Consider the following 17,253-nt stretch of genomic DNA (forward strand, 5'->3'; position numbering starts at 1 on the left):
GAAATTTCATATAAAAAATGCTCTATAACTTCAGTCTTAAATACAGTTAAATAGTCACCAGAATGCAAGATTTTACGTTTCATTTTCAAAATTTTCTAGGGGGGATCTCCAAACCAAACGATTGCAGGAGGGGGACACATCCTCCCGCACCTATCCCCTTCGCCACTTTTGATGGGAAAATTCGCACCCCCCTTTTCAAAACTCTGGCTACGGGCCTGTTGTTGTTAACATGTTGCGTCACATATGGTTAATTAATTTGGAAAAACGTAATGTTAATTTCTGTGCACGCTAATAATACGTAGTGTTGTTGTTGCATATTGGATGTTACACTACTTGTCATTTGATAACATAATTTATTTAACTAATTAAGGATTTTTGTAAACGAGCGCTTGGAGAGCTTATTAATGAGTGTCCCGGACAATAATGTTATCAAGTGTGCGGTTCTAATATTAGATCAATTGTTAAATATACAAGAGAAGATATATCTTAAGTGAAGTTGCATTATATTTTTTAATAATACTTTAAAATAAACAGCAACATTTATCATGTTTATAACATTTGTAAATTGTAATGGATGCAGTTATCGGGTATTTATTATTTACAACTGGAACATCTTCAAATAATCACTTATTAATGGCATGTGACAAACACGCAGATCTATGGTGACATAATGTTCATTAATTTTACAATTGTTACCATGACAGATACATCACAACAATCAATTAGGTATTGCTGGTGTCATAATGGCAAGAAATCAGAATTCAATAGGGTCTTTGCAAATCTGAATTATCAATACAATGGCGGGACTATTTTCCATCCATCAAGTGTTGATTGGTTTCCAATACACTATATGGTGTTAGTGATAAACAGGCTTATAGTTTATTAAGCATGACACAACAGGTATTGCATACATATTCAGCTAACCGCGGGGTATTTAAAGTTGTCACAATTAAAACGGAGGTATTTAAGGGAGTTTAAGAGTTCTTAAATGACAGAATTTAATGTGAAGTCTTTTCCGAGAACCAAATAAACAATATATAATTATATGCTGTGGCTATAAGTGCATACCTTTAAGCATACTTGAACATCTTTAATATCAAATTAGAAGGAGAACAATATCGGAATGTATTATAAGAACAGTTGACAGTAAAAATCAGTTCTGCTACAAATACTTAAAAAAGTTAATGAAATATATTAACGACTATTAAGACGTGAGGCATATTATGGCACCGAATGAGACGCATTGGGAAGCGTTCAGTGAGGAAGAAAGGATACGTGACTTGTTTCACAGTCTGGATAAGGGCGGCTTCGACTCCGAGGACATGGGATTTCTCAATAACCACACGTAAGTTATTGAATACAATACATTTTGGAAACAGTAGATAGGGCATTTCACTCGGAACAAATAACAAGATTTAAATACCAGTCATAAATTGCATAAATAGCAAGTAAGGGTGAATACTTAAAATGATAGATAAGTCAAAAATATAATCGGATGTATTAAATCGTTTCATATAAGACACAGTGTTGCTGATTTGGTGAACTTAATTATATAAACTGTGAATTATTTAAAAATATATTGCGAAAACAGGTAAAGTTACGTAAAAATATTGTACACTATTTTATTTTATTGGCTTTTCCAGAAAGTGTATAAAGTATTTCATGTTAATTTTAACAGTTTCAATGTGAAATGCTCATGTACACCATATAGAAATAATACACAGGAATATCAATACATGCGTATTACTCACGCATTTAATTTTTTTCTGGCCGTTGTTCAGAATAAAAAAGACAACTTTTTATTAATTATTTTAAATATTAAAATAGTCTGGTAGTTTTTTCATAATTATGCAAAGAACGGAAATTGATTTCAAACACGCCAGCGTTAACAAGTATTACACATTTAAACTAAAGTCTGCTATTTGTTACGTTTTTTTTTTCGCCTACGGCTCCACACTGAATTTTGCAATAATGGCATAATGCTCAACCAATACGATCACATAACGGAGCTCTCCCTGACTTAACGTTTTTATAGCAAAAATTCAGAATGCCTTTTATCTTAAATAGTGTATGCCGTTTTATGAAGAAATAATTGTAGATGATCGGAAAACTCATCGCCAAAAATCGATCATTTATAACCGTTAGCAAAACTTGGAGGATACCGGTATAAAACTATTAAATTGTCTAATAACAGCCTTCGTCGATTTCTTGTGGCCTGTGATTGGGATTTGTCGTCTGCCGCGGCGAGACTTCGGGACACGCTGCAGTGGAGACGAGAGTACAAACCCCAGCACGTTATCTGCCATCGGTGCAGAGAGACGCCGGGATGTCATTCCATGGTACGCGCATATCTATTCCATTAAATAAGTTGCAAAGCACGAATTTTATGCGACTTTTTTGTATATAAATTCGCTGCAGCATTGCACACATAAAAAGAACTATGAATTCTCGATTGATTCAGCAGCTCAGATGTTTTACTACATGCATATCTTCAAAGAGTATACTTGTAAGTCGGAATTTGTAGTTCAGAAGATCCACTAACAAGTACATTTTCGTCGATTTTCTGCCCAATGGTTACACAATGGCTTAATTTATTGAGTTCTTATACAAGATTGCTTTCACTGAAATAAACACCGGAGGACTGAAAGTTTCAGACATATTCACCTGGTATGACGTTTATGTTGCAGAGACAGGTTGGGTTTGATAAAGATGGCCGCCCTGTTCTGTACATGTGCTTTGCTCAGTGCTCCACGACGGAACAAACTGTAGATGGCGCTGTTCAACACGTCATAGCGCTACTAGAGAACGCGGCCAAGAGCTCCGACCAAGAATCTTGCGGTTACGTCTGGGTACTGGACCTTCAAGGTAACACTAGTTTTGGTACAATTTGCATTTCTTCTTTAATTGAAAAAAATACGCCTGATTTTGTTTTGTATTTTCTTTTTTAAGGTAAATTCACATATATGAATAATACTGCAAAAGTTTCTGTTCTTATCAAAAGGGATGTACTGGTAATAATTAGTGAAGTTGCGTCTAAACATGGGCATTTCTTCAAAACTTAATGCACAGTTTCGAATCCATAGCCAAAGTATTTCATTTAAAAATGCAAACTTTATACTCGTACTTCATCTCATATAAAATATGCATTCTTGTTTTTCAGGTTTCAAATTCTTCTCCAGTCAAAAGATTGCCGTTGCCATAGAGAAGGTGGTTTCTAAGCATTACCCAGAACTGCTTGAAGCCCTTCTAGTCGTCAACCCGGGTTTGTTTTTCCACACAGTCTGGCATGCCATGCGACGATTCATTGACCAAAACACGAGAAGCAAAATTCATCTGTATCGAGATAAACCCCGGCTTCAAGAAAAGTTCCATAATCTCTTTCCTTGCGAGTTACGAGAATGGTTGTTCAATGAGATCAATCTCAACCTAAACAGCCAATATCCAAAAGCCCAAAAAACATTTTGGAAATATAACCATGGCGACATGCACGACCCAAGAGGATGCGCAAGCTATGTGCAGAAATATGTCGACAATATCACTCTGGCTGATTATGAAGACTCCTTTGATAGGACTTTCCACTTGCCGCACAAGAATGTATTAGATGAAGTTTTGCTTCGCGGCAAGTTTAAAGCTTGCGGTATGAAATATCACTAACGGACACTAGATAACACTGTGATATATTGTTCTATAAATAGGTACTCACTGTGATGAACTTGCGAACAATGTTTAATTTGTTAAAAAATTATGTACTATCTGAAATAATAAAATGTTATTTATTAAACAACTGTTCAGAAGGTGTTAACCTCTATGCTGTTTAGAAGTTATTTTGCACACTTATATTTATATTATACTGTTCACAAGTATCACACATTATTATTATTTGTTTTCAATAAAGCTTTTGAATTTAGAATAAATGAAATGTGTCCAATATCTGTGTCAACATTTTTTTGTAACTGGAATATATGTGTTTAGCGAGACATGCACACATACATTTATTTCATCTTATATAAGTCATAGGCGTGTATTTTGTTAATTTACTATAACTATGTATCATTTTGTTGCATACATGTAGCCTATCTAACTGGAAACAGAACATAACCTGTAGTTTACCCCCCCTCCCCTCCCCACCAAATAAACAAGACGGCCAATGTAAAATCTAGCTAGAATAATTGGTGTGTAAATTTTAGCTAGACTAATGGTTGTGTAAATCTAGGTAGACTAATTAGCTACACAACAAACACCACATTTATTGACAAAACAACTTATGATCTAAAGTAATTTAATTATTTTTCACATATTCAATAAGCATAAACGATACAACAAATACTTTTGAAGTCATATTTAATGACATGATGTAGGGATGCACATCATCAATTGAAAAGGACATAGAACTCTTTTAGCACTACACTGTAGTTCCAGAAATGAACAACTGGGTCTTCAAATTCAGTTATATGTATACCATTATGAATAATTAATACAGTAATATATAAATTGAACAAATACTCTAATTCTTTATAGCACTTTCACAAACAAAATATTGAAGCAAAAATAACAATTTCTGTTTGTTTTCATGACGTCAAAGTTGATGTTTCTATTTCTCTGGTGTCTTTAAAAGTAGAACAGTCTACCAAGTAATGAAGAGTGTTTCAAAATGAGCTAATTTAACTCGAATTTTTAATAATTGGATCAATAATTCAATTCAAAAATCTAATGAGAATTAAATAAGCATAAAGAGGTCCATCCTTCTTTACTACCCCTGTGGAACTCATAACTGTCCTATTTTACCACACTACAACAAAAGAAGTGCAGTCTAAGATGTGGTCTTTTTGGACTTCTTCTTTTCTGCCTCCTCCTCTTTCTCCTTCTCTATCTCTGCCAGGTATTTGTCAATTTCATCTGCTTCTATCAACTGAAGCAGCAGAGAAAACAATTTCAAACTTTTGGTGATTTTGCTCATTATCAAACATTGCCAAGATACTGTGTGTCTATATACTTAAGACATACAGGGCTTTTTCCCTTGATTTGGGGAAAGGGCCTGGCCTTCTATTATGGGAAACAATTATCAACAACACTGAAAAAGGGAAAGACATTTCCCAAATTAAGCTTGACATTTGAGATGATTCCATTATTTTACAGACTGACAAATATTAACCAATATACACAGAATTCATACATGCCAGACGTCCCTATCTTGGCGGGACAGTCCTGCCTTTGAAGTGTTTATCCCAGCGTCCCGATGTGACACAATTTGTCCAGACATTCGTAAAGAACGACATACGTTCTATAAGTTCACAATAACATTCTCTTTTTAAGCTCTCTCTGGCTTATAATTACCATCGCTTATCCCTTTATTGCCCCCTATTAACAAACCATTTCTACAAGTCGAGAGCACAAGTGTTGTTTTTGACACCTTATCAGCGATCTATCGGCAAATTATTGATTTTATCGGGCATTCACACCATGGTGTTTTTATGATAGGGCTCGCTATAATTGCTAGTGATAGATGCATTGTAGTGAATATAAAGCAGACTCCTTTTGTATTTCATAGCCCAAACAACTCCAAAGATACTATGATGCAGTATTTTGTATATTTTACAACATGAGGCTAAAAAACCAGTCAAAACACCAATTTTTTTAAATAAAATAAATAGCATGCTGACCGATACACATTGATGTTTCACATAAATTTACTTTCGTTTTACAACTGATTTTCAGAAAAAAGTTTGTACATATTGCATCAATCTAAGTTTAGACTTAATTGATGATTGCATGAATAAAAACAGTGCTTGATGCGCCAACAATGTTAAATAGAGGCATGCCCCACATTTCACGTTATGGTGACATCCGCATAGTGCATATGTGTGTTTACTTCCGGAAAATGGAGAAAGTCCGTGTTCATGAAATTCTTAGACACATTTATCGTCAATATTGGCCAGACATTCTGAGGTTTTGAAAGAAATATACTGATTACTGACTACAGTAAAGGTGGCATGATAGATCGTTTTAGGTGTCCTGCTTTTTCGTCAAATGTCCCGAAAATTTTTATGAAATGTCCTGATTTGTACCTAAAAAATTCTGACATGTATGACACAGATGTATTTGCTAGCAGCAAAACTATCATCAAATACTTCAACAGCTTTTTAATTTCATATTATATTTAATGCAAAATATTGTTTTGTTTCATATCATTGTTATTTTTTTACAATTAAGTGTGGTTGCTGTTGCTTACTTTTTAAAGCTATTCAAAGAGCAAGTAAAACTGTGAAAGTGAAAAAAGCACCAGCAGATGTGCTATGAGTACAATTTTAACTTCCTCAAAAAGGCCTTAATCACAATATGCAAGTATCAGTTGAACCACTGACATAATTTTAGATGTTCAGGAGCCATTCTATGAAATAGTTGCTTTGCAACTCTTACTTTTCATGACACACTAAGTTGACGAAATATTGATACATGTGTTTCTGCTCCACTAGCAAAAAAATCTACCAAAACTATAAAACGAAATAAACTGTCACAAATACCGTCAAAGGCTGGCCACGTTTCATGATGGAGAGCTCCACATTTTTGCCTCCAGTTTGGACGACCTCCAGCAAGGCTTTCAAGGCCAGTTTAATACACTCCTTGTCATCAGCGGCTAGCTCATCTGTGTAGTGCTTCTCCAGGAATTCCCTAACAGTCTTTGCACTTCGACCAATAGCATTGGCCTGAAGATAAAAGGTTGGATTGTTAAAACATTCAATATTTCCATCAGTCTGTTTGATAACCTATAGCAATGACTTATATCTAACAGGCATGATTATTTCAACATTTCTTGTTATCTTATATAGCCATAGCATATTAAAATACTCTTTTACTATCAGAATAACAAGAATGTCTCATTCTACAATTATATTACATGTTAACACCATTAAGATATTAAAATCCATAATTAATACTGTATAAGTCAGGGTAGTTTGTGAATGTTAATGCAGCAGCTGATCATTTTTACTTTAATCTAAGCAAAAAACTACAATTTCTCAAGTTTGAATTTAAATACAGCATATCTTTCCAATATGTGTGACAAAAACTTAATTTGCAGACTAAAATTTGCAAAGTAAACAGCAAGCAAAAAACAAGTAGTTAATCAGCAGTACCAGTATTCTGGATATTTTGCATTCTTGACAGAGTATTAAATTAGTGTATGTTAGCCTACAGTTACCTTCCATTCATGGTAGGTCCCTGAGGGGTCAGTCTGGTACAAATGTGGTCCATCATCATAGCCTATAATCAGTGCTGAGAGACCAAATGGACGTCTACCGTTACTCTGCGTGTATTTCTGTAAAAGAAATGACAAGAAACCATCGGAGACCGGTGATGCTCCCCAAAGTTTTTTTTTGTCACAATATTGCACTATATATTCAGATAGAAGGAAACGTCTTGAGGGCATAGTAGTTGGCAGGGCTCAACATTAACAGTTGTCCTATTGCCCCTGGCAAGTAAAAGTTGGGTCCGGGCAAGTTATTTTATAATCTAGTTGTCCGCTCAGGCAAGGGCAAAAAAGAACAAAAAGCATTAAATTAAGACTTTAATTGGACTTTAATTGCTGTAATCATTTTGTCAAATGCGCAAAAATTAAAAAGGTTTTGTGGTGTATCATTTTGATTTTTATTAAAAAATATGAGGTTTACAGCTTATGTGATATTTCATGTTTGGGCAAGTGACTTTACGTTAAGGGCAAGTAAATTTTTTAAGTACTTGCCCGGTAGGGCAAGTTTGGTTTTTAGGTTAATGTTGAGCCCTGCAGTTGGGAGGGGACAAGAATTTTTTTATTGAAAATTTCAAAGGGCCATAACTCTGTGAAAAATCATCCCACCAGAACCCGCTGATAATATGCACATCTCCTCTTGGTAGTGAAGCTTCCCATAAAGTTTCATTGAATTCCGGTCATTAGTTGCTGAGAAATAGCCCAGGCAAAAAATTTGCACGGATGGACACACGGACGGACAGATGAAGGGGCGACTATATGCTCCCCCCAAAATAAATTTTGGGGGAGCATAAAAAATAAAATAACTGAAAGTAAAATAGGCTGACACATGTCAGTATTTACAAGACACATAATTTACTGGAAATGTTTCAGCTTCAATAATGTACAAGAATAAAAACCAACACAAACATCGTTTAAACTTAAACTTAATATTAGGAGAATAAATATCTGCTAAAAGCCACTTGCCCTGCTGGGTTACCAGCTGGCTAAATCAGGTTGCCCTATGTTTCCCATTGATCACAGTCATCCCTACCAAGATATTAGCCCAGCTCTGGGAAAACAGGGCTTATGTATTTGTGTTAAGTGAAGTCCAAGATAAGCCAGTGCAGTCCATACAAAAATTAAACAACAACTCCAAAAAATACTGATAAGAAATAAGGTATCTGCTAATCTGAACTTTCTCTTACTGTCCTCCATCAATCTTTAAAGTTGTATTTAAGTATCTTGAATACTTAGGCACAAGCAAATTGACTCATGGGCAATTACTCTTCACATCAAGGGACGATTTATGGTAACATGGCTACTCTTTCCCTTTAAGGCTCCAATCTTTTTTATTTTTTTTATTTTTTTTTTAACATACATCTCAATAACATCATAATTCTACATATTAACAAATATAACATAGTTCATCAGTTACATATATACTTGAGTATTGTTTACATTCACTTTAAATGCACACATAAGTAATTCAGGTTACTAACAACAATATGTTAACATCCATGTTTTTATGCTTCATATCGTTACCAGAAAATAAATTGTTGAGATGATGCTATAAATTTTTGTAGAGATTGAAAAAGGGGAGAAGATAAGTTAATTAAGGAATGGAAAAATAATTTAGAAAAAAAAATCAAAAGACACGCTATGTTTGTGACTTAAGCAGAAAAACATACTGACTTTCTGTGCGCGTAAAATACGCACTTACTTGTTTTTGATAGTTATACGATTATCTTAAAAGAAGAAAAGGGAAAGGAGACAGGAATAAACAAAACTAAAAGAGAAGTATCCTAAGAAAAACAAGAGGGCCAAGATGGCCCTAGTTCGCTCACCTGAGAGGAGGCGGTTCATTCAATCTTTACCAAATGTCAAATTTGACCTAGATATTGTCCAGACAAACATCCTGGTCAAGTTTCATCATTATTTCATCTGCCAGTCATGATCAATGTACCTATGAAATTTCATGATCCTAGGCGTAAGCATTCTTGAGTTATCATTCGGAAACCATTTTTCTAAGTTGAGTCACCGTGACCTTGACAGCCATTGTGTGAATACGTTTTTTGGAACTGTGACCTTGACCTTTGACCTAGTGACCTGATAATCAATAGGGGTCATCTGCGAGTCATGATTAATATACCTATGAAGTTTCATGAACCTAGGCATAAGCGTTCTTGAGTGATCATCCAGAAACCATTTTACTATTTCAGGTCACCGTGACCTTGACCTTTAACCTAGTGACCTGAAAATCAGTAGGGGTCATCTGCGAGTCATGATCATTGTACCTATGAAGTTTCATGATCCTAGGCATTAGCGTTCATGAGTTATCATCCAGAAACCATTTAACTATTTCAGGTCACCATGACTTTGACCTTTGACCTAGTGACCTGAAAATCAAAAGGGGTCATCTTAGAGTCATAATCAATGTACCTATGAAGTATCATGATCCTAGGCCTAAGTGTTCTTGAGTTATCATCCGGAAACCATTTTACTATTTCGAGTCATGACCTTGACCTTTGACCTAGCGACCTGAAAATCAATAGGGGTCATCTACAAGTTATGATCAATTTACCTATGAAGTTTCATGATCCTAGACCTAAGCGTGACCTTGACCTTTTGCCTAGTGATCTGAAAATCAATAGGGGTTATCTGCGAGTCATGATCAATGTATCTTTGAAGTTTCATGATCCTAGGCATAAACATTCTTGAGTTATCATCCGGAAACCATTTTACTACTTTGGGTCACCGTGACCTTGACCTTTGACCTAGTGACCTGAAAATCTATTGGGGTTATCTGGGAGTCATGATCAATGTATCTATGAAGTTTCATGATCCTAGGCATAAACGTTCTTGAGTAATCATCCAGAAACCATTTTACTATTTCGGGTCATCGTGACCTTGACCTTTGACCTAGTGACCTGAAAATCAATAGGGGTCATTTGCGAGTCATGATCAATGTATCTATGAAATTATTTTTTTGGGGTGAGGGGGGGGGGGGGTATAGTGTGAGGGTGTGGTGTACATTTATTAGATGATCTTTAATTTAAACAAGGGCTGTTTGTAATAAAAAAAAATAATAATGGGGGGGGGGGGGATTGAGGGGGGATTCGGGGGGGGGGATGGTTTGGGTGGAGTCTATTGTGGTATGTCAGGTAAGAGTTGTTTTGTCAAAGTATCAAATGAATCTAATCATAAATAAAGAAGTTATGGCAATTTTAGCAAAATTTAATAATTTGACCTTGACAGTCAAGGTCATTCAAAGGTCAAGGTAAATTTCAACTTGCCAGGTACAGTACCCTCATGATAGCATAAAAGTATTTGAAGTTTAAAAGCAATAGCCTTGACACTTTAGAAGTAAAGTGGATCTAAACACAAAATGTAACCATATATTCAAAGTTATTAAGTCAAAAAAGGGCCATAATTCCGTAAAAATGACAACCAGAGTTATGCAACTTGTCCTTTACTTTCCCCTTATGATAGTTTACAAGTGATGCAAGTATGAAAGCAATATCTATGATACTTTAGGGGTAAAGTGGACCAAAACACAAAACTTAACCAAATTTTCAAGTATAAAGGGCCCATAATTCCGTCAAAATGCCAGTCAGAGTTACATAACTTTGCCTGCACAGTCCCCTTAAGATAGTTAGTATGTGTTGCAAGTATGAAAGCAATAGCTTTGATACTTTAGGAAAAAAGTGGACCTTAACTCAAAACTTAACCAATTTTCAATTTTCTAAGTATAAAAAGGGCACATAATTCTGTCAAAATGTCAGTCAGAGTTACATATTTTTGCCTGCACAGTCCCCTTATGATAGTTAGTAAGTGTTGCAAGTATGAAAGCAATAGCTTTGATACTTAAGAAATAAAATGGACACAAAACTTAACCAAAATTTTCAATTTTCTAAGTATAAAAAGGGCACATAATTCTGTCAAAATGCAAGCCAGAGTTATCCAACTTTGCCTGCCCAGTCCCCTCATAATAGTTAGTAAGTGTACCAAGTTTGAATGCAATAGCATTGATACTTTATGTGAAAAGTGGACCTAAACCCAAAACTTAACCGGACGCCGACGCCAAGGTGATGACAATAGCTCATATTTCTTTTTCAAAAAATAGATGAGCTAAAAACGCTCTAAGTGACCTTTGACCTTGTTTTTGAACCGGCATTGCCCATGTTTAAACATGGCGTAGAAATTGTCTAGATACAACTTCTTACCAAGTTAGGTGAAGATATTGTATGAAAACTACTTGAATTAGAGAACGGACAACATGCTGAATGTGTAAAACGCACTAAGTGACCCCGTGACCTAGTTTGACCCGGAATGACCCATATTCAAACTTGACCTAGACATCTAGATACAACTTCTGACCAAGTTTGGTAAAGATCAGATGAAAACTACTTGAATTAGAGAGTGGACACCATGCTCAATGTTTTAAACGCACTAAGTGACCCCATGACCTAGTTTTTGTACATGCCATGACACATTTTCGAACATGGCCTTGACATCATCTAGATACAACTTCTGACCACGTTTGGTGAAGATTGGAAGAAAACTACTTGAATTAGAGAGCGGACACCATGCTCAATGTTTGCAACGCACTAAGTGACCCCGTGACCTAGTTTTTTACCCGGCATGACCCGTATTCGAACTTGACCTAGACATCATCTGATGAAAACTACTTGAATTAGAGAACGGACAACATGCTGAATGTTTAAAACGCACTTTAGTGACCCCGTGACCTAGTTTGACCCCAAATTACTCATATTCAAACTTGACCTAGACATCATCTAGATATAACTTCTGACCAAGTTTGGTGAAGATCGGATGAAAACTACTTGAATTAGAGAGCAGACACCATACTCAATGTTTAAAACGCACTATGTGACCCCGTGAACTAGTTTTTTTACATGCCATGACCCATGTTTGAACTTGGCCTAGACATCATCTAGATACAACTTGTGACCATGTTTGGTGAAGATGAGAAGAAAACTACTTGAATTAGAGAGCGGACACCATGCTCAATGTTAAAAATGCACTAAGTGACCCCGTTACCTAGTTTTTAACCCGGCATGACCCATATTCGCACTTGACCTAGACATCATCTAGATTCAACATCTGACCAAGTTTGGTGAATATTGGATGAAAACAACTTGAATTAGAGAGTGGACATTAATACGAACCGAACGACAGACAGACAGACCTACAGACAGACAAGTTCACTCCTATATACCCCCCTAAACTTCGTTAGTCGGGGTATAACAAGTTTAACACATATTCAATATCTCCAGTTATAACACAGCAATTTGGGGTTGCTGAGTAAAACTGCTTATTGTGACCACAGTTAGTTATGTTAATACCTGTTTGAGCTGAGCGATGTATCTTGTGATGTACTCTATAGTGACAGGATCCTCCACAGTCAGTTTATGGCTCTGACATTCTATTCTGGCCCGGTTTATTAAGATACGAGCATCAGCAGTCAGACCTGCAGATAGAATCATAATACTGCTACCGGACTGGTTCACAATTCTAAACAGTGACTGCAATCAACATTTTTAGGCCTTAAGCAGAACAATTGAGCGAGTAAACAGATTAAGCAAACCATACATGTGTAAAACATGTCACTGAGGAGAGCTGAATTAGTTAAGTTCTGCTGTATAAGACGTACATTATATTTATTTAAGATTTAATGTCATTCACTTCCTCTTCTTAAAAGAAGACTCATCCAACACCACAACAAACCTTAATATAATAAATCAAATGTTTGTGTCTCTCCTAGATATGTACTAGCATTGAATTCAAGCAATATTTAAACATTTCTTGTAATTGTTGTTCTATTTTAAGGAGTAAACTAATTAAAATGGGTATTATCATATACTGCAAAAGAAGATCACCCAATACAGATGACAATGTTATACCTGCAAAAGCCAGTGCAACATGATCATCTAAAAGAGCGATCTTGCGAACAGTACGATCTTCCTGTAGTTTTGCAACAGCCTTTTTCTCAACACCAAGAACTACAATGTCCTTGCCACGAACACCCACCTGAAAAACAATATGAACCTTGATATAAACATTTTAAAGACAAGCAAAAATGACAAAATCTAATTAAATAATTTTGCTTTGTCTGTTTTTGAAAACTCAAATTGCAAGTTTAATGTACCTTTGAAGAAAGAACATAGTAAATTTTGAGACAAACCTGGGTTATTTCATTCCCTCAGAATAAAAACATTATTTCACTGCTGAGCAAAAGTTTCATTTCAAAGAAGGACCAATATACAAATCAACCATGGAACAAGATATTCTATTGGACCATTGAGCAAAGGATTTGGATATTCTTGGAATTACCTGGGCCATTGAGCAAAGGACTTGCGGATTCATGGAATTGCCAACCTACGGTAAATGATAACCAGGAGAATGCCATGTGTACAGGTATTGGGAATGCTCATCCACTAATTGCAAATACACACAGCTAGGTTAATTTGCTTCACTTACTGAGTTAAAACTCCCAATCCATTAAGTTAATTTACATGGCATGTAGAAAATGTGGTTTAGATGGCAAGAGGGTAGCAACAAAGGAATGAGTCATGACCTGTTGTAGGTGGTGGATTAAGCAAATAGAACCTTGCTAGTGTGAATCTGTTGTTCAGACCAGGGCTTTATCAGTTATGACTTTAAGAAGACAAAGATAAATTTAAAAGTCTATTCAACATCTGTTCGACATCATTATCAACTTTGGATCACATATCACGATGTGCAAAAGATTGGTGTACTGCCACCTAACAGACAGCGACTTTTTAAGTTGGCAATATTACAACATTTTTTCAATATGGTGGATAAAACGTACAAAAGAATAACAAAGTAAACAGGGCTAGCGCTGGCCCAAAATTTCTTTGAGTGAACCAGTTTTCGTTTTTGGTTTTGAAATAATAATATATACTATCAACTTGTTTATATTTCTATTAATGACAACAAGGGCATATCACAATTATCATAATGTAACACGCAGTTTTCAATATAAAAATAATGATTATGGTACTTGTCAAAGTACAAACACAAGTTATTTTATACATGTACATTTAACAGTGGTGTCGATTGTTCCAAATTTTAAATCCTGAAAATTAGACCGGGGGACTTAGAACCGAAGCCACAGGAACCCAACAGGCAGAGCCCACCAACCCACCCAGAGCCCTTACTAATAGTTCTTTGTTATAGTCTTTCTAATTGCAATTTCAGGTGAATACAAATGATATAAACCACATCGTCCGTATCACCGCATGTGTATTCGTCATTCTATTTCTTCTATAAAGAACTTCGAAAATTATAATCGATGAAAAATAATGTATCCGATGAAAAATTGTATGCGTTATGCACATTCAAGTGCATATCGTTTGATTGCAGAAAATGAAAACCAGTAACCTAGCAAATATTAATTAATATACAATTTGGTTGACATATTGCTTTACAATAGCATAATTTGTGGGTAAAAAACAACTTAGATAAATTTCACCTTTTAATTTCAAACCATAATCAGCAGAAAGGTGTACACATTCGACATACAACTAATTATTTAATTATCATCCTTTAATTAAGATCTTTAGTTGGTAGAAAGGTGTAAAGAATTCTGCTTAAAATTATTTATTGTTGTGCTAAATTTTCCTTTGTTTATCTTTAAATACAATGTTTGCCATCGGCTGCTATATTGTTGGCAGACGACAATTTATCAACTGTGTATTCCGAGTATACAGTGTCTGCGCATGAATGACCCATAATATATGTGTGAGCGAACTCTGTGTTGATTGGCCAGCTACCAAGTGTGCTTCAATAATCTGGTTGCCCTATTTTGAAGTCAATATTTTTTTTTCATTTGATCTTTAAAGCATTGATTCACATGCATTATTTTGCTAGATTAAATTTCAGCTATATTCAATGTATCAAAAATTAAATAATAATCGTTTTTATAATATAAAGTTGTCAACAATACAAAATCTGGACAGTTTTATTTCATTGAATAGTCACTACATATGAAAAGTTTATTACTATTAAAAATTGAAAACGGTATACTTGTCACTATATCTATAGCAGTTATGGCATAGATTAAAAGGGGGGGGGGCTTAAAATAGTACTGTGAAAATGATTGTTCAGAGTTTGAGAATCATGTTGATGTTTTTGATGAAAAGTTTCTCACTATTTTAAACTGTGAATATGTAACATACAAGTTATTCACAGTTTACGCTTTCGTGATTCATTTTCATATTTTCTCTTCCTTTCTTTTTCGGTTATTTTGGTTTGTTCCTTTAAGTGTTTCGAGTTACTTTTATTAAAAATAAAAAAGATCGGCTGGACGCTACCGTCCGCCATGTTGAATCGTCTGCCGAGTAAAACTTGTTTTGAGCATTTAGATTGGCTTATACATCGCAAGCGACGACCAATCAAATCTCGTTTTACTTGTACTTGATAAAAAAATATTATTAACCAAAAGAAAATAAATAGATACAAGGGGAAAAGTAAAAAAAATACCGCAATTATGCTAATACGAAACGGACTTGCCAGGCAGACTATCTACTTTGGAAAATCACTTGCCTGCCATGATTTTAACGCGGCACGGGCAAGCGGGCGTCCGCTTAAAAAAAGCCCTGAACAAAGAGAAAAATATAGAAAACATGTCAGAATTTAAATGGCGGATATTTTCAATGAAATTTAACGAGATTTAAGCATTTTCGCAATCAGAATTTTCTTGCGCCAAATTCTCAATATTTTCGCAAATGGCTCAAATGGGGAATGACAGCGCAAGCCCTGCGTAAATTAAAAACTATTTGTTCTTGCTTAAATGGTATCATTTGCACGAGTTTGTGCTTTAGACAGGTAAACGTTTTTTGCAGCATCAGTGTTCCTTAGACCTTGAAGTGGTGATCAAATTTTGTACCTTAGACAGCGCATTGCAACTCTCAGCAACCCTTTGGGTTATAAAGCTGAGAGTTGAAAAATGGCAACTAATATTTGGCTGGGTTTACTTTTTCAAGGATGTGCCGACGTGATCTTATGGATAAAAAGGTTTGGTGACTTTTGCCTTTTAAAATGACAAAATGGCACTTCAGCACAGTGGCATGGAACAGATCATTAAAGAAAAGCCTGAGAAAAACACTTTTTTGTGGGTGAAATAAACAACACTGGCTGAGAATAAACCACACGATTTTCCCAGACCCAATACACCAGAGTGCGAAGCACGTGAGAACATTATGTGATCATAACATGTATGCAAAACTTGAAAAGAGCCATACACAATGTGCTAACGCCCATACAAGATAGTTACTGACATAAAATAACACATGAAAATGTATTTCCCCACCCACTAAACCATGATCTTGCAAAATTTACAAACACTCAACAATTCTTTAAATACAAACAACCAAATTAAAATTTTACAGCTGTAGATCCTTTTTTCACTGCTTCTTGTGCATATTCGACTTGAAAAAGGTGTCCATCCGGAGAGAAAACAGTGATTGCACGATCGTATCTTGAAGACATCTTTTTTGTTTACCCGGCATGTAGACATAAAAAAAAAATCGGATGTATATGACACACAGGTCAAACCGGGTGGGTCAATGCGGTTAATTGTAATGTTAGTGATAAACGAATCCAAATTTTCACACCAATGTGCCATTACTTGTTGGTTTTATTATTTGAAAACAACACAAATATAATGTGTTATATTGTTTTATAATTTTCTAACAGTAGCACGATAAATCGTCCAATTATTTACGACTGTTTCAGGTTAACTGTCTGTCGGTAGACCAGTATCCGATCAATAACTTGTGAATGGATTGACCAATTGCTTTGATACTTCCCATGTGCATTGGTCTTTGCCAGTAGATGATCCTTATTGAAATTTGGGTCACTAGGTCAAAAGTCAAGGTCACTGTCACACTAAAAGTGAAAAAAAATCCGATCAATAACTTGTGGACGCATTGACCATTAGGCTTGATATACTTCCTATGTGTATTTGCATTTGCCAGTAGATG

General features: G+C 35.3%; 2 protein-coding genes across 2 annotated transcripts; one reads left to right on the forward strand and one right to left on the reverse strand.

Moving 5' to 3' along the window:
- The first annotated feature begins 1,233 nt into the window (after positions 1–1,233).
- Positions 1,234–3,928, forward strand: LOC127857339 (protein real-time-like). The gene is made up of 4 exons (XM_052393741.1): positions 1,234–1,345; positions 2,146–2,339; positions 2,688–2,865; positions 3,161–3,928. The coding sequence occupies exons 1-4, from the start codon at positions 1,234–1,236 to the stop codon at positions 3,652–3,654; spliced, it is 978 nt and encodes a 325-aa protein (XP_052249701.1). The 3' UTR covers positions 3,655–3,928.
- A 334-nt stretch (positions 3,929–4,262) lies between these two features.
- On the reverse strand, positions 4,263–16,823 carry LOC127858548 (proteasome subunit alpha type-7-like). Its single transcript, XM_052395763.1, has 6 exons — positions 16,658–16,823; positions 13,150–13,276; positions 12,592–12,716; positions 7,199–7,315; positions 6,522–6,704; positions 4,263–4,909 (listed from the first exon to the last, which is right to left on the reverse strand). The coding sequence occupies exons 1-6, from the start codon at positions 16,757–16,759 to the stop codon at positions 4,811–4,813; spliced, it is 753 nt and encodes a 250-aa protein (XP_052251723.1). The 5' UTR covers positions 16,760–16,823; the 3' UTR covers positions 4,263–4,810.
- Positions 16,824–17,253: the final 430 nt, after the last annotated feature.

This window comes from Dreissena polymorpha, chromosome 14 (assembly GCF_020536995.1).
Source record: "Dreissena polymorpha isolate Duluth1 chromosome 14, UMN_Dpol_1.0, whole genome shotgun sequence".
In the NCBI taxonomy this organism is placed as follows: Eukaryota; Metazoa; Mollusca; class Bivalvia; order Myida; family Dreissenidae; genus Dreissena; species Dreissena polymorpha.

Coding starts and splice junctions, on each gene's coding strand:
- LOC127857339 (XM_052393741.1), top strand. CDS start 1,234: ATGAGACGCATTGGGAAGCGTTCAGTGAGGAAGAAAGGATACGTGACT. Junction 1,346..2,145: donor GGATTTCTCAATAACCACAC/GTAAGTTATTGA, acceptor TATAACCGTTAG/CAAAACTTGGAGGATACCGG. Junction 2,866..3,160: donor CTGGGTACTGGACCTTCAAG/GTAACACTAGTT, acceptor CTTGTTTTTCAG/GTTTCAAATTCTTCTCCAGT.
- LOC127858548 (XM_052395763.1), bottom strand. CDS start 16,759: ATGTCTTCAAGATACGATCGTGCAATCACTGTTTTCTCTCCGGATGGA. Junction 12,717..13,149: donor TGTTGCACTGGCTTTTGCAG/GTATAACATTGT, acceptor TTCTATCTGCAG/GTCTGACTGCTGATGCTCGT. Junction 4,910..6,521: donor AACGTGGCCAGCCTTTGACG/GTATTTGTGACA, acceptor CTGCTGCTTCAG/TTGATAGAAGCAGATGAAAT.